Source organism: Phyllobates terribilis, unplaced genomic scaffold (assembly GCF_046119375.1).
Source record: "Phyllobates terribilis strain yellow unplaced genomic scaffold, ASM4611937v1 Scaffold_47__1_contigs__length_9908305, whole genome shotgun sequence".
In the NCBI taxonomy this organism is placed as follows: Eukaryota; Metazoa; Chordata; class Amphibia; order Anura; family Dendrobatidae; genus Phyllobates; species Phyllobates terribilis.
In genome coordinates this window covers 6,714,154-6,741,660 of record NW_027362807.1, presented here as the reverse complement: position 1 = coordinate 6,741,660, position 27,507 = coordinate 6,714,154, and the positions used below count along the sequence as shown (strand labels likewise).

The window sequence follows — 27,507 nt, the reverse complement described above, 5'->3', positions numbered from 1 at the left end:
GTTTAACCCTTTCGCGCCAGAGCCGGTTTTCGCCTTCGTGACCGGGCCAATTTTTTCAATTCTGACCACTGTCACTTTATGAGGTAATAGCTCTGGAACTCTTCAACCGATTCCTCTGATTCTGAGACTGTTTTTTCGTGACATCTTGTACTTCATGATAGTGGCAAAATTTCTTCGATATGACTTGCGTTTATTTGTGAAAAAATCTGAAATTTGGCGAAAATTTAGCAATTTTCAAACTTTGAATTTTCATGCCCATAAATCAGAGAGATATGTCACACAAAATAGTTAATAAATAACATTTACCACTTGTCTACTTTACATCAGCACCAATTTTTTTTTATTAGGAAGTTATAAGGGTTAAAAGTTAACAACTGATTTCTCATTTTTCCAACAAAATTTACAAAACCATTTTTTCAGGGACCACATCTTATTTGAAGGGACTTTGAGAGGCCTTTATGACAGAAAATACCCAAAAGTTGACACCATTCTAACAACTTCACCCCTCAAGGTGCTCAAAACCACATTTAAGAAGTTTATTAACCATTTAGGTGCTTCACAGGAATTTTTGGAATGTGGAAGAAAACAATGAACATTTAACTTTTTTTCACACAAATGTTACTTTAGACACAAATTTTTTTATTTTCGCATGGGTAACAGGAAAAATGGACTACCAATTTGTAGTACAATTTCTCCTGAGCACACCAATACCCCATGTGAGGGAAAACCACTGTTTGGGTGCACGGCAAGAATCGGTAGGGAAGGAGCGCCATTTGACTTTTTGCTCCTCAGGGAACTTATCTAGATGTGTGGTGAGCACCTTGAACACCCAAGTGCTTCACAGAAGTTTATAATATTGAGCCGTAAAAATAAAATTTTCACATTTTTCCCACAAAAATGTTTTTCAGTCACCAATTTGCATTATCATAATAGTAATGGAAGAAATTGCACCATGAAATTTGTTGTGCAATTTCTCCTGAGTGCACCGATATCCTATATATGAGGGAAAACCACTGTTTGGGCGCACGGCAGGGTTCGGAAGGGAAGGAGCGCCATTTGACTTTTTGAATGTAAAATTTGCTTGAATAATTAACGGACGCCATGTCGCATTAGGGGAGCTCCTGATGTGCCTAAACAGAGGAACCCCCCCACAAGTGACACCATTCTGGAAACTAGACCCCTCAAGGAACTTATCTAGATGTGTGGTGAGCACTCTTTCCACATAAATGATCTTTTAGCCCCAAATTTTTTATTTTTACAAGGGAGTGCTATGTTGGCTGGGATAGGTTGCAGACACCGTGTCACATTTGAAGAGTCGCTGACATGCCGAAACAGCAGGAACCCCCACAAGTGACCCCATTTTGTAAACTATACCTCTCAAGGAATTTATCTAGGGAAGTAGTGAGTATTTTTACATTTTTAAAGTCATACCATTGGCAGTGAAGAAAAAATAATTATATTTTTTACCACAAAAAAAATGTTTAAGCCTCATATTTTACATTTTCACACAGGGCAATGGGTAAATATGGTGCCGAAATGTGTCACACAATTTCTTCTATACAGAGCCCCTAAGTGCAAGAAAAACAGAATCCACCCTCAAGTGACCCCATTTTGGAAACTATACCCCTTTGGGAATTTACCTACAGGTGTAGGGACAAATGGGTGTTTTCCAGAAACAAGCAGCATTGGATGTTGCTGAGTGAAAATTTCAAACTGCCGTTGAAGTGACCACTAAGTTGTAGTGTCCAGTACATTGTGCCCACTATACATACCAGGATGGGGTTGAGGGGGGCCATACATATCAGAATAGAGATGAGGGGTACCATGCATACCAGGATAGGGATGCGGGGTACCATGCATATCAGGATGTGGGATGGGGTGCCATTCATACCAGAATGAGGGATGGGGTGCCATGCATACCAGGATGAGGGGTACCATACATATCAGGATAGGGATGAGGGGTACCAAACATACCAGGATGAGGGATGGGGTGCCATGCATACCAGGATTGGGGCATGTGGGGTGCAATGCATACCAGGATAGCGATAAAGGGTACCATACATACCAGGATGAGGGATGGGGTGCCATACACTCCAGGATTGGGGATGAGGGAGCCATGCATACTAAGATTGGGATGAGGGGTGCCATGTATACCAGATTTGGGATAAAAGTGAGGGGTGCCATGTATACCAGATTTGGGATAAAAGTTGCCATGAATACCAGGATTGGGGATGAGGGGGCCATGCATACCAGGATGAGGGATGGGGTGCCATGCATACCAGGATGAGGGATGGGGTGCCATGCATGGCAGGATTGGGGATGGATGAGTGGTGCCATGCATACCAGGATTGGTGATGAGGCAGCCATGCATACCAGGATGAGGGATGGGGTGCCGTGCATACCAGGATTGGGATGTTTTGTCAAAAAAAAACTTAATGAAAAAATCTCTATAAAAATTTATTGGATTAAAAAAAAAGAATAGGAAAAAGGCTTCTCCCCTGTGTAAGTTCTCTGGTGCTTAACCAAACCTGATTTCTGGTTAAAACATTTCCCACATTCTGAACATGAAAAAGGCTTCTCCCCTGTGTGGGTTCTCTGGTGTTTATTAAGATGTGCTTTCTGGTTAAAACATTTCCCACATTCTGAACATGAAAAAGGCTTGTTCCCTGTGTGGGTTCTGTGGTGCTTAATCAAATCGGATTTCTGGCTAAAACATTTCCCACACTCTAAACAGACAAATGGCTTCTCCCCTGTGTGAGTTCTCTGGTGGTTATTAAGATGCGCTTTCCGGTTAAAACATTTCCCACATTCTGAACATGAAAAAGGCTTCTCCCCTGTGTGGGTTCTCTGGTGTTTATTAAGATGTGATATATGGTTAAAACATTTCCCACATTCTGAACATAAAAATGGCCTCTCCCCTGTGTGGGTTCTCTGGTGCGTAACCAAAACTGATTTTTGGTTAAAACATTTCCCACATTCTGAACAGGAAAAGGGCTTCTCCCCTGTGTAGGTTCTCTGGTGCTTAATCAAACTTGATTTCCTTGTAAAACATTTCCCACATTCTGAACAGGAAAAGGGCTTCTCCCTGTGTGGGTTCTCTTGTGACTTTCAAGAATCATTCTATGATTAAAACATTTCCACATTCTGAACAAGAAAAAGGCTACTCCCCTGTGTGAGTTCTCTTGTGTCTATCAAGAATCATTTTACGATTAAAACATTTCCCACATTCTAAACAGACAAATGGCTTCTCCCCTGTGTGAGTTCTCTGGTGGTTATTAAGATGCGCTTTTCGGTTAAAACATTTCCCACATTCTGAACAAGAAAAAGGCTTCTCCCCTGTGTGAGTTCTCTTGTGGCTATCAAGAATCATTTTACGATTAAAACATTTCCCACATTCTGAGCATGAAAAGGGCTTCTCCCCTGTGTGAGTTCTCTTGTGTCTAAAAAGATCTGATTTCTGGATAAAACATTTCCCACATTCTGAACAGAAAAAAGGCTTCTCCCCTGTGTGAATTCTCTGGTGGCTATTAAGATGCGCTTTCTGGTTAAAACATTTCCCACACTCTGAACATGAAAAAGGCTTCTTCCCTGTGTGGGTTCTCTTGTGGCTATTAAGATGTGCTTTCTGGTTAAAACATTTCCCACATTCTGAACATGAAAAAGGCTTGTTCCCTGTATGGGTTCTGTGGTGCTTAATCAAATCTAATTTCTGGCTAAAACATTTCCCACACTCTAAACAGACAAATGGCTTCTCCCCTGTGTGAGTTCTCTGGTGGTTATTAAGATGCGCTTTCCGGTTAAAACATTTCCCACATTCTGAACATGAAAAAGGCTTCTCCCCTGTGTGAGTTCTCTGGTGATTAACAAAAACTGATTTCTGATTAAAACATTTTCCACATTTGGAGCAAAAAAATCTATTGTCCGCTGAGTGTTTTTTTTGATGTTTAAGAATAGACTTCTCGAAAGTAAAACTATTTCCATTTTCTGAAAGTGAAAAGGATTTCTTTGCTTTAGGAGCAGTTCGTTTTTTAATGCTTATTTTATTTTGATTTTCCTTAGTAGTTGGTAATGAATCAGAAGACAGGATGTGTTTCATAGAATTAGATGATAGATCTTTGCTTTGAAGGGATGATGGTATATCTGAAGTAATGGCATTCACTTCAATTGTATCCTGTGGGATCTCAAGATCATTCGATTTAAAAATCTCCTGTCCCTCTGATCTCCTGGTACAGTCATCTGCCAAGAAAAAAAACAATTATTCATTTTGAATAAAATATCCTTGAAATTTATATTTTTGAACATTTCTACTTAAAATGTCTAAACAAACACATCCCTGGGCTATATGGTAATCCAGGGAAATGAAGAGATATATGCTCAAGTTTAAAAATCTATTTTATTACACACAAATCTAAAAAATAGAGGAATATTTAAACTTGAGCATATATTTCTTCATTTTCCTGGACTCGCATGTAGCCCAGGGATCTGTTTGTTTAGACTGATTTAGAAGTGGTATGCAATCTTTATTTATTTTTCTATGGGATTCTTGTGTTAATTGTACTTAAAATGTCTGTAGAAATGGCAAGTTATTGATAGAATGATAGTTCACAGTCTAATAGAAAACCTCATAGGATGAACCAGTAGAGCGTGGTGTCCAACTGTTTGTTCTTTTAGCCTCCAAAATATGGAACATGGTTTCCATAAACCAATCCAGCAATATCTGCTTTTCCGAAGTCAAATCTCACCATCGCTTCTGAGCCTTGCAGTGTGCCCAAACCACATTCAGCATCCATGTATTTGGCATTACTATAGTGAGAAGAACCCACTTAATTTACAGTGTATGTGTCCTGGAGCACAATCTGGGCACTATGTGTTGGGTAATCAAATGGCCAATATGCAATTTTTATGCTCCAGCATCCAGTGCTAATTTTCGGAAAGTGCCTGTGTAGTCAAAATAATCACTACTCCTATAGATTAATTCACTGAGGTTGTAATTTCCAAAATAAAGTCACTTTATGGGGATTTCTACTGCCCTAGTTTTCTGACATTTTGTAATATTAGGGCTTCAGCAAATGGTGTGTCCCATCTCCTCTGGGATCTGGTCCTGCGACGTCTGCTTCTGTCACCAGGAGCCGCCTTAATCATTCTGCAGGCGGCGCTGGTGATGGGAGTAATTAGAGTATGGGGCTCGGTGGCTCTCGGCAATCTAAACTATCGTAAGGGACAATATTTTCTGTCAGATGAGTTTCAAGAAGAAATATTAGACATTCAAAGACAATTTTTTAGAATAGTGCAGAGCTGAGTTGTCTTAAATTTAGATCTCGGGCATTTGGAAGAGGCAATGGAGATCTTTTTGAAAGGCTACCAGGGAGTTACAGAGTCACATAAGTGAGGAAGGCCGATCCCAATACAATGAAACTATCATACAGAATGAGCCTGTAAAAAAAAGAAAGAATATAAAAACATGTAACATCCCCAACAACAACGTGTTATGATCTGCAACAAGTACTAAGGAAAGAAGGGGAAAGCTTTCCCTACAATAAGACTAAGCTGAATCCCTACGATATAGCGGGCTGCCTGTTCCTAGCGAACGGACCCGCCTTAGTCCTAGGCTAGTCTGAATGGAGACCTATAGAATAAAGGTAAGGGGTCCCTAAAAGAACTAAGGACTGGAACAAAAATGGGACACCTCCTGAACAGAGAAAGTTGTTGCAGAACACAAAAAGATAAACTGACAAAAAGGTACTAGAGGTCCCAAAAGGACCAAGCAAACTGACAGAGATAGGCACAGAAGCACCTGGCCAGCAAAACAGTCAAAAAACAATGAAGTCCACCACAGCCAAAAGGGCGGAGTTGGAATATAAAGGCAGATGGTCACGTGACCGCAAAACACAAGATGGAAAAAACAAACAGGAGGGATCTAACACAACGTATGTATGAAGGGAGAAATCCAACACTAAACTGGAGTTGCACTCATTTATGATAAACCATTGGAGCTACGATGAATTCTGACCAGAAGAGTAGAGAAAGTATTAGCGACCCCATTTCAAGAGAGATTGTGCAGTAATCTGAATTCCTTAGGATTGAAAACATAATGGAATTTATGACGTGGAGTGAATCCATGAAACCAGGGTTCGAGCCATGCCAACACATCTCCTGCAGGCGTGAATAAATGTATATTACAGCCATCAGCCACGCACAGCTTACAGATATATCATGGCTCAGGTGTAATGTTTTCTGTGTAGGTTATCGCTATCCTGTTTGAAGTTAGTTGGTTTTAAAAGAAATTGAAAAGTCAGGATAAAGGGAAACTGTTGTTATTGTACAGTGTCTTGTAGGTACCATATGAGGACATTCAGCAGCACAGAGGGGAGAGAAGGTAGATTCATCCAATAAGATATCAGGGATCTAGGAAGCCAACAGCATCATTACCCTCCACTTTCTCTTACAGACCCATCATAATATTTTTCTTCAAGTGATTTTCTAACTTGTCAGCACATTCTACATACGCTGTCATTTGGCTTTGTAGTTTACAGATTTGGGCAGGTAACGAACAGTGTCTTCTAATCCCAGGGGGTAGGTAGATCCTCCAGGTTGTAAGTTCTATAGAAAAGGGCTTTCACGATTTCACAAAGTAATTTGAACATTTTCAGATAAAGGAGAATGTTGTGGTCGAGCGGCAAAATGGGGATCACACGATTGTGATACGGCCGAACTACACCACCGATAAAGCCGCCACAGCGGGTGACTGAGAAGAATCTGTAACTTCTTTGCATTTAGTGGTTACTACTCACCTGGGTAGTCATATGTAGGAATCTCTTCTTTACAGCACTTATCACCCGTCACATTTGTCTCTGTAGTATTAATATGGGTCTGATCTTCACTCTGGAACAAATATTATAAAAGTCAGATGGAGAAGTCCCATCTATGATCCGCTCTAATCCCGTCATCTCCACCGTTCTCATTACACAAATATAAATACTGGTGGATAAAACAAGACTGAGCACAAAACCTTCACAGCCGTCTACACATCATAGGGGAGATCTCATGACACCTTCTCTCCATCTACCTGATGATCCTGAGGAACATTGGGATATTCTTGTTTACAGTCCTGTGGAAGAAGAGGACAGGGCCATCTCTCTGGTGTTGTCCTCTTACTGGATCGATCTGGAGGAAACACATACAGGGACTGAATTAATTATTTTCATACAGATAATTGTAGGCCGTGTGTATTTAGTCCTGTCATTTACCTGGTGTTGTGAGAGGCTGGGGAATCTCCATCATGACATCCCTGTACAGATCTTTGTGTCCTTCTAAATACTCCCACTCCTCCATGGAGAAATAGACGGCGACATCCTGACACCTTATAGGAACCTGACACATACATTGATACCGTCATCTCCCCGATCCCTTCTTAGCGTTACTGTATAATGTCCCAGCATTCCCAGTAATGTCACCTCTCCAATCAGAAGCTCAATCATCTTGTAGGTGAGTTCTAGGATCTTCTGGTCATTGATATCCTCATGTATCATGGGGTGAGGTGGAGGCCCCGTGATTAGTCTCAGGGGTTTTCCCCATCCCTCAGACACAGGGTCCTGACAGCACTCACTAGAGGTCTTCTTCACTACTGTGTAATCCTGGTTATGGAGAGACACATTAATAAATCTCACTACAGACATTTCCAGAGTCCTCACCTCTCCAGTTCTGTTCATCTGTTATTCCCATAGATAAGAATGATGTGACGTCATCAGAATCTCTCACCTCTCCAGTAAGCCGGAAGAGGATCTCTAGGGTGAGGTGTAATATCCTCTCCGCCATCTTGTCCCTGTCCATATCCATCTTCGATGGATAAATCAGGAAAATATTCTTATATAGAAGATCTCCACTGAGAGGATTCGGTGTTGTAGATACCTGAATGAGTAGAAGATAAAAATCCTGTTGGTATAATACAACTATTGGAGATAATGAGGGGAAACATATAAGGATATTTATTATTTTACAGTATTTAGTTTTCTTCTTTACATCTAGTAATAAAACCTTTATATTTTAGGCCACAGACAACAAGCAATTTCTTCCTCGGAGTCTGCAGCTGAATACGTTTCTCATAGACTTATCTTCCATACCACTAATTCTCGTCTCATTTTCCGACACTGGAATTGGCATCAGCAATACTGCAGGAGATATTCATTACACGTGACATGAGAAATAACTACATGATGAGGCAACATCTTCTACTACAGCTCTAAAAACATATTTAGCCACAAACCGTCATTGAACACATCACCACCGGCTGTCTGTATGAATGTTTCCCATCTTCCCCAGACTGTAATCTTCTATCAAGTTACAGCTCATGTCTGATTCACACACAGAAGTTTGAAGCTTTTATAAAAGCTGTTTTGATTGCACAAACACCGCGGACAGCAATTATTTGATACCAAAGTCTACGTGTACAGTGTATTATGAAGTTTATTTCTGGCCTTAGGCTTTCCAATATTACAAGAGAAAAAAAAAAAGCAGATATTAAAATGTTTCAAAAGAAAATTGTCACCAACAATTCTTGTAAAAAGAAAAAACATGCAAAAAGCAGAAAACACATGTTATTATTTCTTAACACGTTAAACATTTTTTGGGGTTTTTGTTTTTATATGAACTCTTTTGGGCACCAGAACATACATGTACACAGCAAGGATGGAACAGATGCGGCTGCAACAAAATCCCTGGCAGCTTAACCACTTGCTCCTGCAAAAAGCAAACATGGCATCTAACTAGACAGAGTTCGGCCCAATGCCCCTTCTTCCCCAAATGCTCAATAGTATGGGGCTGCCTAGTTCCTACAATACTTAAATGCTTAATAATGGTTTCTGGGCCTGCAATGTACGAAAGTCTATTAGGCCAGGCCAGAGGCAGAGTCCAATAAGTTACTTTTTAACGCCACCCTTAAATATTAGACTAAAGTTGCATGAAAGCACTGATTTTGGGGGTTTTGGTTGACTACAAATGCAGTCAGTCATACAGACCACAGGAAAGCTGGAATATTTGTGAGTATGGGGGAGTCAGGAGAGATAGCTGTCTGCCAAATGACCGTTCAGCCAAAACGTATCTCATCTGTATGGGGCCGTTACTATTACACTGACAAGTGATAATACATGGCACAACAGTAGTACAGTGCATCACCTGAGAAATAAAAGGCTTGTATGTTGTATGATCGCACTAATGAGAGTTGTTTAAAAAAGTTTATAAAAAAGGTTTAAAAAAAGTTTTAAAGTGAAACTATCACAGTTTTAGCAAAAATAAATATTCATCACTATAGGGAAAACATGCATATAATGGGAAAATGAAGAGGGAGGTAAGCTCACTGTTTATTCAATGCACTTTGTCTGAAGATCACCCCATGGAACCGCCCTGGTCAGGGACATTTCAAGTAGAGAAAGGAGGAGAGATGAATTCTCCAGTATTGTCTACAGTCATGGCCAAAAGTATTGAGAATGAGACAAATAGTAATTTTTCCAAAGTTTACTGCTTCATTTTTTGTAATGGCAATTTGCATATACTCCTGAATGTCAAAGAGTGATCAGCTTAACAGCAATTACTGTACTTCCAAAGTCAATATTTGCCCAGAAAATGAACTTTAACCCCCAAAACACATTTCAACATCATTGCAGTCCTGCCTTAAAAGGAGCAGCTAACATCGTTTTAGTGATTGATCCATTAACACAGGTGTGGGTGTTGATGAGGACAAGGCTGGCGATCAATCAGTCATGATTAAGTAAGAATGACATCACTGGACACTTTAAAAGGAGGCTGGTTCTTGGTATCATTGTTTCTCTTCAGTTAACCATGGTTATCTCTAAAGAAACACGTGCAGCCATCATTACACTGCACAAAAATGGCCTAACAGGGAAGAGTATCGCAGCTACAAAGATTGCACCTCAGTCAACAATCTAACGCATCATCAAGAACTTCAAGGAGAGAGCTTCCATTGTTGTCAAAAAGGCTCCAGGGCACCCAAGAAAGACCAGCAAGCGCCAGGACCGTATCTTAAAACTGTTTCAGCTGCGGGATCGGACTACCAGCAGTGCCGAGCTCGCTCAGGAATGGCAGCAGGCTGGTGTGAGTGCTTCTGCATGCAGTGTGAGGCGGTGACTCTTTGAGCAAGGGCTGGTTTCAAGGAGGGCAGCAAAGAAGCCACTTCTCTCTAGAAAAAACATCAGGGACCGACTGATATCCTGCAAAAGGTACAGGGAGTGGACTGCTGAGGACTGGGGCAAAGTCATTTTCTCTGATGAATCCCCTTTTCGATTGTTTGGGACATCTGGAAAACCGCTTATTCGGAGAAGAAGAGGTGAGCGCTACCACCAGTCTTGTCTCATGCCAACTGTAAAGCATCCTGAAACCATTCATGTGTGGGGTTGGTTCTAAGCCAAGGGAATCGGCTCACTCACAGTCTTGCCTAAAAACACAGCCATGAATAAAGAATGGTACCAGAATGTCCTCCAAGAGCAACTTCTCCCAACCGTCCAAGAGCAGTTTGGCGCCCAACAATGCCTTTTCCAGCATGATGGAGCACCTTGCCATAAAGCAAAGGTGATAACTAAATGGCTCATGGAACAAAACATAGAGATTTTGGGTCCACGGCCTGGAAACTCCCCAGATCTTAATCCCATTGAGAACTTGTGGTCAATCATCAAGAGACGGGTGGACAAACAAAAACCAACAAATTCTGGCAAAATGCAAGCATTGATTATGCAAGAATGGACTGCTATCAGTCAGGATTTGGTCCAAAAGTTGATTGAGAGCATGCCAGGGAGAATTACAGAGGTCTTGAAGAAGAATGGGCAACACTGCAAATATTGACTTGCTGCATTAACTCATTCTAACTGTCAATATAACCTATTGGTACTGATAATATGATTGCAATTATATTTCTGTATGTGATATAAACATCAGACAAACACTAATAAAAACCAGAGGCCAGCAGATCATGTGAAAATATAATTTTGGTGTCATTCTCAATACTTTTGGCCATGACTGTATATTGTTAAAACCTCACATTTATTGTAAATTCATAAAAACTGTTGTGATGTTGTGATGGCATACCACCAAGTGCCCACATATGAAACCAATGCTTATTCATGGTTGGCAACATGTGAGTCTCTGTGATACTTTTATATCCTTCCCTTTCAAACACTTGGGTGTCCATTGATTACTGAGTACTTCTCAGACAATTTGACCCTGTACTGTATGGAAGAAAATGATAATTGTCACAGTTTCACCCCTCACTGTGTCTGGGATGCAGTTACTGACTGCTCAGCTGTCCAATCTTGTACAGGGGCGTGCTGGAGCTGTCGGTACTTTGATTGACAGCTCGGTGGTCCAATATGGTTGAAACATCCCTGGTGGCGTGCTTGCATGGTGCACCACCTCCCACCATGCAAGACCGCAATCTTACCTGTCAGTCCATGCTGCACTCTTTGCTCCATTACCTGCTGTGTCCATGTCTCTTGTCTGATTGCTTAGGGCGTCGGCGCGGCTTTCTGCTTGTTTCTTATAGCTACTGTGTGCACAGTCCTAATGCGTCCCCAGCCTATTGCTGTGAGTCACTGGATACTTAAACCCCCTCCACCCAGTAGGAGGTGCCTGAGCAACACTTTCACTCAGTTTGTCTTTTGCAACTGGGGTGCCAGGTCCTGTCCTGACTCTAGTCTGTCTGCCACCCTGGGGGCTGAGTATCCAGGGCCTTTTCCTGTACCTGTGACTTCTAGTCTGTTTCCGCCACCCTGGGGGCCGAGTACGCAGGGCCACTACCTGTATCTCTGACTTCTAGTCTGTTTCCGCCACCCTGGGGGCTGAGTTCCCAGGCTTCTTCCCGGTTCAGTTCCTGTCTGAACAGTGTCCTAGCCCGTTACTTATATCTATGTCCGTACCTTCCCTTTGCCTGCAGTGTCTGAACCTGCACCTAACTCCAACTTCTGTACTTCTGTTTGTGAGTTTTGTGTCCACTCGCTACTTCATTGTAAGTACCTTGTGTGTATCTGGTTCTGCTTGTCCCCTTTCCCTGCCTCCATATCTACCTCCTGTGTTCTAACCATCTTCCTGTATTTTCCAGTCTGTTCCATGTGAACAGAGCCCTGTCCTGTCTGCCTTCACCTTCTGCTCTGTTCTGCTTGTTCATCGCTCCGGTGGTTACGCTCTGCTCCGCTTGTCTACCGCACCTGCGGTTCTGTTCTGCTCTGCTTGTTCACCGTGCCTGCGGTTTTGCTCTGCTCTGCTTGTTCACCGGGCCTGCGGTTTTGCTCCGCTCTGCTTGTTCACCGCGCCTGCGGTTTTGCTCCGCTCTGCTTGTTCACCGCGCCTACGGTTTTGCTCCGCTCTGCTTGTTCACCGCACCTGCGGTTTTGCTCCGCTCTGCTTGTTCACCGCACCTGCGGTTGTGCTCCGCTCTGCTTGTTCACTGCACCTGCTGTTGTGCTCCGCTCTGCTTGTTCACCGCACCTGTGGTTGTGCTCCGCTGTGCTTGTTCACTGCACCTGCGGTTGTGCTCCGCTCTGCTTGTTCACCGCACCTGCGGTTTTGCTCCGCTCTGCTTGTTCACCGCTCCTGCGGTATTGCTCCGCTCTGCTTGTTCACCGCACCTGCTGCGGTTTTGCTCCGCTTGTACACCGCACCTGCGGTTGTGCTCCACTCTGCTTGTTCACCGCACCTGCGGTTTTGCTCTGCTCTGCTTGTTCACCGCACCTGCGGTTTTGCTCCGCTTGTACAGGGGCGTGCTGAAGCTGTCGGCAGTGGCTGTGACGTTAGTACCCTCTGATGTACAGTTGGTCTCTCCGGAATCTGTATTAGACCTCGCTGATAAATTTTCTGGAGAGAAAGACCAGTTTAGGGTCTCCAGGGAGAGCTGTAGGTTATTTTTTACCCTGCGCCCCTGATCGTCAGGGGAAGAGTTCCAGCAGGTGGGAATAATCCTGTCCCTTCTGCAAGGGTGCCCTCAGACCTGGGCATTTTCCTTGTCCCCACAAGCCCCAGAACGGTTTTCTGTTGACACCTTCTTTGACAGTTTAGGACTGACATATGACGAACCCAAGAGGATCCAGGTCCCTGAGGCTAAGATCATAAACCTGGTTCAAGGCGTCGCACAGCTGAGGACTACTGTACTGAGTTCTGGCAGTGGTCCACTGCAGTTCTGTGGAACAATGCAGGTCTCAGGTGCCAGTTCCACAAAGGCCTTTCCAAAACCCTTAAGGACGCCCTGGTCCTCCATGAAGCTCCTTGTTCCCTGGCGGAAGCCATGACCCAGGCCATACGAATGGACTGTAGAATCCATGAGAGACATGAGGAACACCAAGCTGCCCATTATATATCCCCGGAGCAGGTCCATTTACCGGAGGTGGAGCCATTGGAGATTAAAGTTGCCAATCTTCGTGTTGTAGACGTAGACAAGATCTCAGACTGCCTGTACTGTGGTCTCTCTGGACATTTTCTCAAGAATTGCCCTACTCGCCCTCAGGCTAGCAAACCATCAGGAGAACGTCTGAGTGTGGGTGATGGCCGAGGAGGTCACCCAGACTCCCAGGTACCTTTTTCTTCTAAAGTACTGATAAATACAGTGTTATGCTTTGAGAACCAGGTGTTATCAACATTGGCTTTCATTGACTGTGGGTCTGCTGCTAACTTTATTGATTCGGGACTGGTTCGGAAGTTAGGGTTAGGGACAGTTAGTTTAGAAAGACCCATGCAAATCTTCGCCCTTGACAAGACACCATTATCTAGGAATTTGATCAAGAAGGTAACAGTGGATTTCACGCTTCAAGTGGGAGCACTCCACTTTGAATCCTTCTCATGTTTTGTGTTGGATAATTTACCTGTTGGGTTGGTACTAGGGCTTCCATGGTTGCAGATTCACAATCCTGTTATTGATTGGTGTCAGAGGGAGATTGTTAAATGTGGCCCTAATTGTTGCAAGAAATCGCTAAAAACTGTACAAATATGCTCCTCTAGTCTGAAGGGTCTGCCGGGGTACCTGAAGGACTTTGGAGATGTGTTCTTGGAGAAAGAGACGGAGATACTACCTCCCCATCATCCTTATGATTGTGCTATTGATCTTATTCCTTGTGCCAAATTGCCTAAAGCTCTCCTTTACAATTTGTCTGGGTCTGAATGGGCAAGAATATGCTAACAAAAGTTTATGGAAGGGTCATATCTGTCCTTCCTCCTCTCTGGTAGCTGCTGCTTTTTTCTATGTATAAAAGAAAGATGGGGGTCTCCGTCCTTGCCTTGATTTCCGAGAACTCAACAAAATCATGGTTAAAAATACGTACCCACTTCCACTCATCCACAACCTATATAATCAGCTTCTGGGGGCCATGGTGTTCTCTAAACTTGATCTTAGAGGGGCTTACAATTTGATACGCATCCGGGAGGGTGATTAGTGGAAAACAGCGTTTTTAAGGTCTGAGGGTCTGTTTGAAAACCTTGTCATTAGTGTTGAGCGAATTTGTTCAGCATTTCGGAGCCAATTTTTTGGCGCGAACAAGTCGGGACCCTGCACACGAACACAAATTTTAAATGCCAAACAAGTTAGCTCAACACTACTTGTCATGCCATTTGGGTTATTAAATGCACATGTCCCTGTTGTGTTACAAAGATTAAGGGAGAACTCTTTGTGTGCTAAATTAGAGAAATGTGTTTTTGGAAGGTACAGGCCATAATTGACTGGGTTCAGCTTTGTGATCTCAAGCCTTTGGAGCATTTTGTGGGATTCGCCAACTATTATAAGAAATTTATCAAGGGGTTTTCTCAGATTGTGTAACCTCTTACTGACCTTACATGTAAGGGGGCAAATCTCAAGGTGTGGTCACAGAGTGCTATCAGGGCTTTTGAAACATGAAAAGAGTGTTTCATGTCTCTTCCCATTCTGATCTAACCGGATCTCAAAGAGCCATTCATTGTAGAGGTGGATGCTTCGGAGGTCGGAGTGGGGGCGGTTTTGTCGCAGGGGTCCAAAACTCTGACTAACTTGCGTCCATGGGCTTTTTTGTCTAAAAAATTTTCGCCGGCGGAAAGAAGTTATGATGTTGGGAATCGTGAGTTACTTTCTGTAAAATTAGCCTTTGAGGAATGGAGGCATTTTTTGGAGGAGCGGTTCATCCAGTTACTGTGGTCACTGATCAGAAGAATCTAGCTTACATTGAATCAGCTAAAAGATAAACTCCCGCAGAGGCATTACATTCAGACCGGGGTCTAAGAATGTGAAAGCTGACGCATTATCTCGTAGTCTCAATTCAGTTTCACCTCCAGTACCCCCATCCTCCATAATTCCTCAGGGTATTGTAGTTTCTATGGTAACCTCAGAATTGGAAAAGGAGATCCATAACGCCCAATCATTGGCTTCTCCGGACACTCCAGGATCTAAATCATTTGTGCCTGTGTACCTAAGATTGTGTGTGTTACAAGAATTTCATGATTCCGTCTTAAGTGGTCATCCTGGGGTTACTGCTACATGGAAAGCCATTGCCAGACTTTTTTGGTGGCTGTCCATGCAGAATGATATCAAAGAGCAGCTATATTGCAGGCACCAAGGTTGTGCAGCATCCCTCAACCCCAAGGACGCTGCACAACCTTGGTGCCAGCAATATAGCTGCTCTGTGGTATGTTTATCATCTTGTTACACCATGTTTTGCATTTTGCACTGTTAGGATATCTTTAACTCACAGCTTCCACTTTAGCACTTTATGGAAGTATAGTATTAATTTTATACCATATACATATAATATTAGGCATATATATGCAGTGGTTGATCCCTCATAGCATGGAGGTGCTTTTTATCTCTTTTCTATTTTGTGTCTGTGTATTTTATTAATAAAAATTTAATGTTTGCTGAATTAAATTTGGTCTCTGACTAATTTATCAGATTCTGGACCAAATTATTTGATATTTTTGGAAGGAATAAGTCATGTGCTAGACCTTTGTACTGACCACACATATATTTATACCTGTAGATGAGATCCCCTCTGAGGCGTCGTTTTTCTAAGCTAAACAAGCTCAACTTTTTCAACCTCTCATCATATGAGAGGTCTACCATCCTACAGTGCTGGCCAAAAGTATTGGCACCCCTGCAATTCTGTCAGATAATACTCAGTTTCTTCCTGAAAATGATTGCAATCAGAAATTCTTTGGTATTATTCTCTTCATTTAATTTGTCTTCAATGAAAAAAACACAAAAAGAATTGTCCTAAAGCCAAATTGGATATAATTCCACACCAAACCTAAGAAAGGGGGGTGGACAAAAGTATTGGCACCCTTTGAAAAATCATGTGATGCTTCTCTAATTCGTGTAATTAACAGCACCTGTAACTTACCTGTGGCACCTAACAGGTGTTGGCAATAACTAAATCACACTTGCAGCCAGTTAACATGGATTAAAGTTGACTCAACCTCTGTCCTGTGTCCTTGTGTGTACCACATTGAGCATGGAGAAAAGAAAGAAGACCAAAGAACTGTCTGAGGACTTGAGAAACCAAATTGTGAGGAAGCATGAGCAATCTCAAGGCTACAAGTCCATCTCCAAAGACCTGAATGTTCCTGTGTCTTCCGTGCGCAGTGTCATCAAGAAGTTTAAAGCCCATGGCACTGTGGCTAACCTCCCTAGATGTGGACGGAAAAGAAAAATTGACGAGAGATTTCAACGCAAGATTGTGCAGATGGTGGATAAAGAACCTCGACTAACATCCAAACAAGTTCAAGCTGCCCTGCAGTCCGAGGGTACAACAGTGTCAACCCGTACTATCCGTCGACGTCTGAATGAAAAGGGACTGTATGGTAGGATACCCAGGAAGACCCCACTTCTTACCCTGAGACATAAAAAAGCCAGGCTGGAGTTTGCCAAAACTTACCTGAGAAAGCCTAAAACGTTTTGGAAGAATGTTCTCTGGTCAGATGAGACAAAAGTAGAGCTTTTTGGGAAAAAGCATCAACATAGAGTGTACAGGAAAAAAAAAAGAGGCATTCAAAGAAAAGAACACGGTCCCTACAGTCAAACATGGCGGAGGTTCCCTGATGTTTTGGGGTTGCTTTGCTGCCTCTGGCACTGGACTGCTTGACCGTGTGCATGGCATTATGAAGTCTGAAGACTACCAAAACATTTTGCAGCATAATGTAGGGCCCAGTGTGAGAAAGCTGGGTATCCCTCAGAGGTCATGGGTCTTCCAGCAGGACAATGACCCAAAACACACTTCCAAAAGCACTATAAAATGGTTTTAGAGAAAGCACTGGAGACTTCTAAGGTGGCCAGCAATGAGTCCAGACCTAAATCCCATAGAACACCTGTGGAGAGTCTCAAAATGGCAGTTTGGAGAAGGCACCCTTCAAATATCAGGGACCTGGAGCAGTTTGCCAAAGAAGAGTGGTCTACAATTCCAGCAGAGCATTGTAAGAAACTCATTGATGGTTACCGGAAGCGGTTGTTCGCAGTTATTTTGGCTAAAGGTTGTGCAACCAAGTATTAGGCTGAGGGTGCCAATACTTTTGTCCGGCCCTTTTTTGGAGTTTTGTGTGAAATGATCAATGATTTGATTTTTGCTTCATTCTCTTTTGTGTTTTTTCCTTGCAAGCAAATTAAATAAAGAGAATAAGAGCAAAGAATTTGTGATTGCAATCATTTTCAGGAAGAAACTGAGTATTATCTGACAGAATTGCAGGGGTGCCCATACATTTGGCCAGCACTGTATATAATAATCTAGTTGCTGCCTTTGAACTGACTCTAACTTCTGAATATCCTTTTTAAAATGTGGAGCCCAAAACTGGATCCCATATTCCAGATGTGGCCTCACCAGTGATTTATAAAGGGGTAACAATACGTTGGGATTGCAGGATTTTATTTCTCTTTTTATACACCCTAAAATCTTGTTTGCTTTTGCGGCTGCTGCTTGACATTGAGCACTGCTGCTCAGCTTACTTGTAACTAGAATACCCAAATCCTTCTCCTGTTCTGTAGTCCCGAGTATACTCCCACTTAATGTATATGCAGCATTAGGATTACTACATCCTAGGTGCATTACTCTACATTTATCTACATTAAACCTCATCTGCCAAGTGTTTGCCCTTTCAGTCATCTTATCCAGATCGTTCTGCAATATCGTAATGTCAAGATCAGATTTTAATATCCTACATAGTTTGGTGTCGTCAGCAAAAACTGACACTTAACTCTCAATCCCATCCCCAAGGTCATTAATAAAGAGGTTAAAGAGAATTGGTCCTAGCACAGATCCCTGTAGCACCCCACTGCTGACTATGTCCTATTTAGAGACTGTACCATTTATGACGACTCTTTGTTTCCTATCATTTAGCCAATTCCTCACCCATCTTCATATAGTTCCCCCAAGTCATTGCTTCTGTAGCTTCAGTATATGTGATACAGTATCAAATGCCTTTGCAAAGTCCAGGTAAATCACATCAGCCGCATTACCAACATCCAGATTTGCACTTATCCCCTCATAGAACCCCAACATGTTGGTTAGACACAACCTATTTTTCATGAATCCGTGCTGATTATCATTTATTATATTATTCTCTGCAATATATCTCTGCAGGTCATCCCTTATGATGCCCTCAAAAACTATGCACACTACTGATGTCAGACTTACTGGACGGTAGTTACCTGGATCCACCTTCTTACCTTTCTTAAATATCGGTACCACATTAGCTATCCTCCAATCCTGTGGCACTACCCCTGTTACAAGAGTGTCTAAGAATACGAGATGCAGCGGTTTGTCAATTACTGAGCTCAATTCCCTCAGTATCCGTGGATGAATACCATCTGGTCCAGGGGATTTGACAATGTTTAATTTGCTCAGACGCAGGTGTACTTCTTTTGTGTTAAACTAGTTATATTAGGAGGTGAACTTTGATTTTTGCCCTCTTGAAAGAACCCTGAAACAGACTGTTTGAAGGTGAACACGTATGAAAAGTGTCTGCTTAATATCTCAGCCTTTTCTTTGTCCTCTATAATTATCTTGTTATTATTGTCTTTTAAGGGGCCAATACCATCTGATTTACTCTTTTTGGCATTGATGTATGTATAACATTTTTGGGAATTTAATGTCCCTGTCAATTTGTTTCTCTGTAGATAATTTTGCTAGGTTGATTTCTTTTTACATTTCTTATTTAGGTCTTTATACTACTGAAATGCTATTTCTATATTCTTGGCCTTCAAGATTTTGAATGCCCTTTGTTTTTGTCTTATTAAAATTTGTACTGTCTTATTTATCGATAATGGTTTCTTTTTATTCCTGGTTCCTTTTTATTCCAGGGTATAAATTTTCTACAGGAATCTAGTAATATTTCCTTAAACATGCCCCATTTATATTCGGTATCCCCAGTTACCATGATATGGTCCCAGTCTACACAATTAAGCTCTTCCCTTTATTTGTTGAAAGGCTTTCCTAAAGTTCCAGGTTTTAGCATTTTCGTTTTGAAATGTTTTATTAAATATTACATTGAAACTTATCATATTATGGTCGCTGTTTCCCAGATGCTCCCGGACCTATAGATTGTATCTGGTCTATTTGACAGCACCAGATCCAGCAGATTACCTCCCCTGGTTGGTTCATCTACCAACTAAGAGAGGTAATTGTCCTGAACTGTGGATAAGAATTTGTAGCTTTTAGTACAACTGGAAGATTCTATGTCCCATTGGAAATCTGTATAGTTAAAATCCCCCATAATAAGGACCCTATTATTATTTGCTGCATTTTTAATTTGTTCCAATATTTCGTCCTCTAGAAGTTCAGCTATATTAGGAGGCTTGTAACAAACTCCACTTAGCAGCTTTCCAGTATTGCCATCCCCATGTACATTTACCCAAATTGACTCTACATTGTCGCAGCTTCTCCCAATGTTGTCATTGAGCACAGTTTTTAAGTTGGATCTTACGAAAATACACATCCCTCCACCATTTTTGTCTTTCCTGTCCTTTCTAAATGTAGTGTATCCCTCTATATTTGTCACCCAGTCATGGCTTTCATCCAACCAGGTTTCTGTAATACCCACCACATCGTATTCTGTGACTGACATAAGAGTCTCCAGTTCAGCCATTTTGTTTGCGAGACTTCTTGCATTTGCTAGTAGACATTTAATACAATTAGCAAATTTCCTACTCCTACTCAACTCCTTACTTTCCTTGCTTATCCCAGCTCCCCCTAGATCCTCCACAGCCCCTACTCTCCCACTCTGTCTAGTCTATCTAACCCCTTATAAGCATGACTACCCTCCCCCCAGATCTTAGTTTAAAAGCTCCCCCATCCGTCTGACCATTTTTTCCCCCAGCAAAGCTGCACCTTCCCCTATTGAGATGCAACCCATCCCTACCGTAGAGCCTGTAGCCAACCGCGAAATCGGCACAGTTCTCCATGAGCCCAAACCCTTCCTTCCTGCACTAATTTCTAAGCCACTGATTTATCTCTCTAAGCTCCCGACGTGTTTCTAGTGACGCAGGTGGCACCGGCAGTATTTGTGAAAACACCACCTTTGAGGTCCTGGTCTTCAGCTTCCCTGTACTCATTTTTAAGGACCTTCCACCTCCCTCTAACTTTGTCATTAGTACCAATGTGTACCATGAACGGTGGGTTTTCCCCAGCTCCACCCAGCAATCTGTCTATCCGATCCGCAATATGTTGAACCCGAGCACCCGCGTTATGTTTTTGTGAAAAAAGTGTCTTGAAACCACAGACACGTTTAATGTTGTGGGATTGATGGCGTCGGATAATTGTCTGCTAATATAGTTTTTTGCGGACCTGACGTGCATCCCACATATTGTAGTTAACTCTCTATACACTATTAAATAGATGACCCCTATAGTGTTACAATTGATGAAATTGTGTATTGCAAATTGTTGTCCCGTTAGGTTTTCTTCAAATGTGTCGGTTTTATAAACATAGTTGCATGCTTTACAGGATGAATGTCCACATTTTAAAAAAAAACTTATAGGATAACCAAGTCACATTGCGTTTGATATTTGTTTCTTGAAAATAACTAGTTGAAAGTATTCCGCCTAGTGTAGAAGCCTTTATGGATACAAAACTCAAACAAAATATGCAAAAGAATTTATAAAGTCTGGAGGATGGATCTCAGACATCAAAAAAACTAAGTTTGAAAGAGATATCAAAGACTACGAGTCAAATTCAATTTACACATGGAAATGAAACAAACCAAGAGCTACTGTTTTGAAATACAGGTCACACAATAAATTCAAAGGAAATAGAGGAGAGCAGAGGTCAGCTTCACATATCCTAATGTGTCCATGGGTTCCTCTAATTATATTTCTCTGAGGACTAATCTGATGTATCAGTGGGATCAACTAAAGACAGAACAAAAATAAATTCTCAAGTATTCCCCACAATTCAGCACAAAACAACGGGCGGGCAGAAAGCACAAACGTGCCCGGATACGTGCGTTCCATGCCGGAGTGCATCACAGTCTCGGAAGCATGCGTTTCACACCAGAGAGCATAATGGTTTTGGATTGCATTCCACCAACATAGGATTTTTCTATCTCTGAGATCAGCGTCATGGGAAACTAAAAACAAGTATTGCACATTCTCCCATCATGCAATAAGCATGTAGATCTACTTTATCACTACAAAAAATATGGGATGATGGCCCTCAGTATATTCCTAAATGGTCAAATTTCCCCTCTATTGCACAATTAGAGATACACAAGGATCACCACACTTGTTAATTATGAAATAGTATAAGTGGAATATAATTGATAAGTAATAATTCAGATATAGAAGCTCAGATATCTCGATGAAGTACAACAATATGTAAACCCCATTCACAGGGAACCAAGTAGCAATGGGTAGAGTATACAATCCAAAAATATAATCCAGAATGGGTCTGTATTCACACTAAACAGGCATAGGAAATTTTCTCATTGAGTCCCTTAGACTGGATTCACTGGCCCCTAACAATCCACTCACTTTCTTTTTTGAGGATACATCTATTGTGATCTTCTCCTCTCACATTGGGTTTAACAACCACAATGATACAAAAGGAGATGTCTCCGGTTTCACCGCAATGTACACTGTTCATGTCTCTCGCTAATGGGGTTTCCCAACCATGGCATATATCACCCAAATGCCCCCCACCCTCCTCCTAGACTCCCTCTTGATCTTGCCTACATAATCTAGGGGGCAGGTGCATGTGACCATATATACTAGTCCTGAGGTTTTACAGTTGGAATAATCCCACTGGAAAAAAGATTTCAACCATGGAGGAGCTCAAGAAACATTTACATGGTCTCATCCAATTACATGTACAATGTCGTTCAAATCTAAAGAAACCGCAGATTCCTCTATCTAGCCAAGTCCCCTTGGGTGCAGGTTTTTTATAGAAATTATGCACTAAATGGTCCCTAATGGACCAACCCTTTCTGAAAGTTATTGTAGGAATAGATCCCACAGCACCCTCAGGTCCGGGATAGTCACAAGTATATCCCAGTGTTTTCTGAGGATATGAAAGATACAGTCACTCTGTCATAAGTTTTTCTTACTCATGTAGTCCAATATTTTTCTTGGTCTCATGGATTGGTATGGAGGAGCGTTTGGCTCTCCCATTTTTCTGCAAACGACGTGAAATCCAAAATGTTCCATGAGTACCCTTTTTCCCTGAATCTGATGTTCAGGTCTATTGCCTGTATATTAAAATCTGTGACATTAGAGCAGTACCCTCTCAACCATAAAAATTGTCCCTTGGGTATTCCTCTTTTTATGGAGATGGGTTGGTGGTTATCCCACTTCAATAGTTTATTAGTGCTTGAAGGTTTATGGTAGATGTGTGTTCTTAGGGTCCCATCCCAATCTTTCTTGATTAGTACATCCAAGAAAGGCAACTGATAATAATTAAACTCTGATATAAATCCCAGGCCAACTCTATGGATATTGAGTTCCCTGACAAATTCAAAACATTGTTCACTCGTCCCTGACCAGATGATGAAAAATGTAGTCAATATATTTGTATCATACCCCAATATATGGATGTCATCACTTATGATCATCCCTGAATATTGTGGATTCCTCCCACCAGCCCAGGAATAGGTTAGCAGTACCCCATAGCTGGTGGAAGTACTTCCTGTCAAAAAGCAATACGTAATGAGTAAGAGTGAATTTTAGAAGATTCTCCATGAAGTCATTATGTCTGGTACACTCCATTGATCTCGATTTCAATAAATGTCTTACTCCTCTGATACCATCCTCATGCGGTATATTACTGTACAAAGCCTCGATATCTAGTAAGGCCTGCTCCCCTACATGCATGTATATGTGGCGCCCCTGCGAGTTCAGTCGCCACAGAGGTACTGCATCTCACCCAGAGGTGTGGTATCTCACTCTCAGGTAAGGATAGAGTGCTGCTCAGGACCCAAACACTTGCATCCAACACTACACTACTCCAAACCAGCAGGAGGGGCAAGATGCATCGCGCTTCCTGCTGAGCCCTGTCCCTGGCTGGAGTGGGGGGGACCAAAGTAGGGGGAACCATGTAGTGGGTGTGGGTGGAGGAAGAAGTTCAGAAGAGCACTTGTTAGGACAGTATATAGAGTGAAGCCATCTTGAAAGGACAGGTCAGTCAGTCAGAGCAGTCTGAGAGGAAGAGTTGGGAGCAGGAGCTCTGCAGGTGCTCGGCTCGGGAGGAGGGCCTAGAGAGAGGTCCAGGACAGACTGAGGAGGAGAGGAGCAGGAGGAAGGCTCCAGGAACGAGGAAGGGATCCCAGGGGTACGGGCAGTGCTGGAGGCCACCCGTACGCCCGAATCTGCCAGGCGGTGGAGGGATCGAGCCGCAGAGGGCACCGGCCCCTAACTAGTGACAATTACAAAGTTCAACTAGAAACCGGAGGCTTCTGTACATTCAGGGTGCAGTTGCCACATCCGCACTCAAGTCGCCAAAAAGGTAACCACATAGGATCCAGGGAACTCCAGGTTGCCCAGAAAGATCCGAGGATACCGGCTTGGGACATTGGTGAGGCTCAGGGCAAGGAGGGTGAGCGCCAGTGTGGCACCCCTGAGGGTTCAGTCGCCACAGGTGTACTGCACCTCATGGAAAGAGGTGTGGTACTTCCTCTCCGAGGTAAGGATGGAGCACCACACCGGACCCCACCACACATCCAACACTACACACTCCCATTCTGAAGGGGGTTTAGAGCACAATGTGCTGCCCCGGTCCTGAATGGAGGAGTATGGGGGGAACCAAAAGTAGGGGGAATCTTAGTGAGTGAGGATGGAGGGAGCACTTTATGGTTACACCAATGGATCCATATAAATATGGAGTCCATCTTTAATACAGGGTCTTTGGTCGCAGTTCCCTGGAGGAGCCAGACAGTACAAGCTGCAGATGCCTCGGGAGGCTGCGATGCCCAGTCTCAGGCCTTGAGATTGGGGACTTGGGCAGAATTGAGTTACAGCAAGCTCTGTCCAAGTAAGAGGGCCTAGGAGGGGAGCAGAGGAGAAGAGCTCCGCAGGCGAAAGGATCTCAACGGGTGCTGACGGAGCGGAGTCGCCACCGGCTACCCTTGTTCTGACTGGGTCAGAGAGACTCCTGCCGCAAAAGGGGGTACCGGTCCCCGATTATCTGACTTTGTACTCCATGTCTCTGTCAGAAAAGTCCGGAGGCTGCAGTGGATCCCAGGGGGAATACGGACGGAGTGGAGTCACCACCTGTATTCCTTTAATCTGCGTCTATCCAGAGGGACCCCAGCCTTGAGCAATGTTTACACTCCAGTCACCAATAAAGGACTTAGGCGGTCCGGGTGCTAGAAGTCACCTTCAACGGACATTGCAGTACCTGTACGGGACTTTAATGGGGCACGAGGCGGTTCTAGTACGGTAGGAGAGAGGAACATTCCGGTGCAGGGGTCTTGTCTGGTGCAGCCGAGCTACCCGGAGTGTGCTGAACCCCATCCTGGTGGCCGCAGTATGCCGTGAGGAACAAAGAGAAGCTTTGTGGCTGAAAACAAGTCTACCATGAGTAAAAACCTGGATGACTTCATACACCGCCTCTTCTCTCTCATTTCTGCGCGGCACCTCGACCACCATTCCTCTGCACTGCACTTCTTCTACCCTGCCCTGAGGCCTAGCTCCCACCTGCGGGGAGCTATAACATCCTGGCTGCCAAAACACCGGCCTTAGAGGACTTCTGCAGCGCTCGTGGTCCTCACCAGAAACCACAGATGGCGTAGTCAACAAATAACCACTCTTCCACTAAAGCCCATATTTTTAATGTGTGTGCCCAGGGCACGGACAGGGCCAAGGCCGCGACTGCATCCACCCCTACAAACACCGGCCCGCCGTCCGAGTGCACCTTTTCCCAGGGAGGGCTGACGCTACCGAGTAGTGGGTCACACACCAGCGCAGGAAGACGGCTGAGAAGGACATATAGAACGGGGTCCTGTCAGGCACTCTTGAAATACCTGAGGGATTGCTGAACCCCTGCCTGGTGAACGCAGCACGACGTGGGTGGTTGTAATCTGGAAAGTGTAACCTGAGGAATTTAACAACTGTGAGTAAACCCTGAAGACTGCACCCCGCTGTCTCTGAGAAATAATTGCTGCGCCATCACCCCCTGCACTACACGGCACCACAATTGCAACATCTATAACATCTCAGCACAGCCCTGGAGCTAAGGTCTACCTGTGGAGAGCTAAACCAACTCTGCTGCATTAACAACAGCTCCAGAGGACCTGCTCCGCAGCGGCGGCTCCCTTTAGCCGCATACCACAGGTGGCGTCATGAACATTTATATAAAAACTATAAATCCCCTGTAAATTATCACCTTTTTATTGCCCTGGGTCACGGACTGGGTCACCGCCACTGTGACATCTCCCCTAGCAACGACCGGACGGGCAGAGAGTACCCCACGACCGAGGTGGCGCGTCATATACATGCTCGAGGGTATACATATAGGAGAGCAGGCAAAGGTAAAACCAATTCCAGAGGGATTATTCCAGCTGTAAAACCTCAGGACCTATTCTAACTGTATGACCTCAGGCGGTACTGTGGGTACATTACACTGTGTGGGGGCATCGTACATCCTGCATAAGGGGCATAATGGGGGCGTTACACTGTGTGGGGGCATCATACATCCTGCATAAGGGGCATAATGGGGGCATTACACTGTGTGGGGGTATCATATATACTGCATAAGGGGCATAATGGGGGCATTACACTGTGTGGGGGCATCATACATCCTGCATAAGGGGCATAATGGGGGCATTACACTGTGTGGGGGCATCATACACACTGGGTAAGGGGCATAATGGGGGCATTACACTGTGTGGTGGTATCATATATACTGCATAAGGGGCATAATGGGGGCATTACACTGTGTGGGGGCATCATACATCCTGCATAAGGGGCATAATGGGGGAATTACACTGTGTGGGGGCATCATACATCCTGCATAAGGGGCATAATGGGGGCATTACACTGTGTGGGGGCATCATACACACTGGATAAGGGGCATAATGGGGGCATTACACTGTGTGGGGGTATCATATATACTGCATAAGGGGCATAATGGGGGCATTACACTGTGTGGGGGCATCATACATCCTGCATAACGGGCATAATGAGGGCATTACATTGTGTGGGGGGCATCATACATACTGCATAAGGGGCATAATGGGGGCATTACACTGTGTGGGGGCATCATACATCCTGCATAAGGGGCATAATGGGGGCATTACACTGTGTGGGGGCATCATACATCCTGCATGAGGGGCATAATGGGGGCATTACACTGTGTGGGGGCATCATACACACTGGATAAGGGGCATAATGGGGGCATTACACTGTGTGGTGGTATCATATATACTGCATAAGGGGCATAATGGGGGCATTACACTGTGTGGGGGCATCATACATCCTGCATAAGGGGCAAAAAGAGGGAATTACATTGTGTGGGGGGCATCATACATACTGCATAAGGGGCATAATGGGGGCATTACACTGTGTGGGGGCATCATAAATCCTGTATAAGGGGCATAATGGGGGCATTACACTGTGTGGGGGCATCATACAAACTGTATAAGGGGCATAATGGGGGCATCATACATCCTGCATAAGGGGCATAATGGGGGCATTACACTGTGGGGGGCATCATACATACTGCATAAGGGGCATAATGGGGGCATTACACTGTGTGGGGGCATCATACATCCTGCATAAGGGGCATAATGGGGACATTACACTGTGGGGCCAGTAAAGGGGTCCTGTACTATGAGAACAATACGTTTCCTCCCTTCCTGTCTCCATAGTTGGGTCGTATGTATCTATTACAGGAAACAGAACAAAAACCTTATGATTCTTATAAAGGGGCAACACAAGACCCCAAAAGAGTCTCCGTGCTGAAGGGGTTAATGCCCAATGCGCCCAGTAATGGGGTCTCCACATACCTCCACCTGCAGAGCCGCCACCACATATATGGCTGCTCTGTGCGCACAGGAGCTGTGATGAGGTCACAGGAGGGG

The 27,507-nt window shown here is 43.6% G+C and overlaps 1 protein-coding gene and 1 pseudogene across 1 annotated transcript; both read right to left on the bottom strand.

The window, feature by feature from the left end:
* The window catches only part of LOC141191570 (uncharacterized), a 773,803-nt pseudogene that overhangs the window by 691,121 nt on the left and 55,175 nt on the right, over nucleotides 1–27,507 (bottom strand).
* LOC141191569 (uncharacterized) lies at nucleotides 523–27,507 on the bottom strand. Its single transcript, XM_073661499.1, has 8 exons — nucleotides 27,433–27,507; nucleotides 7,759–7,908; nucleotides 7,455–7,634; nucleotides 7,248–7,371; nucleotides 7,067–7,164; nucleotides 6,792–6,882; nucleotides 3,165–4,236; nucleotides 523–3,085 (listed from the first exon to the last, which is right to left on the bottom strand). Exons 2-8 carry the CDS (start codon nucleotides 7,834–7,836, stop codon nucleotides 2,458–2,460), a joined length of 2,271 nt encoding a protein of 756 aa, XP_073517600.1. The 5' UTR covers nucleotides 7,837–7,908; nucleotides 27,433–27,507; the 3' UTR covers nucleotides 523–2,457.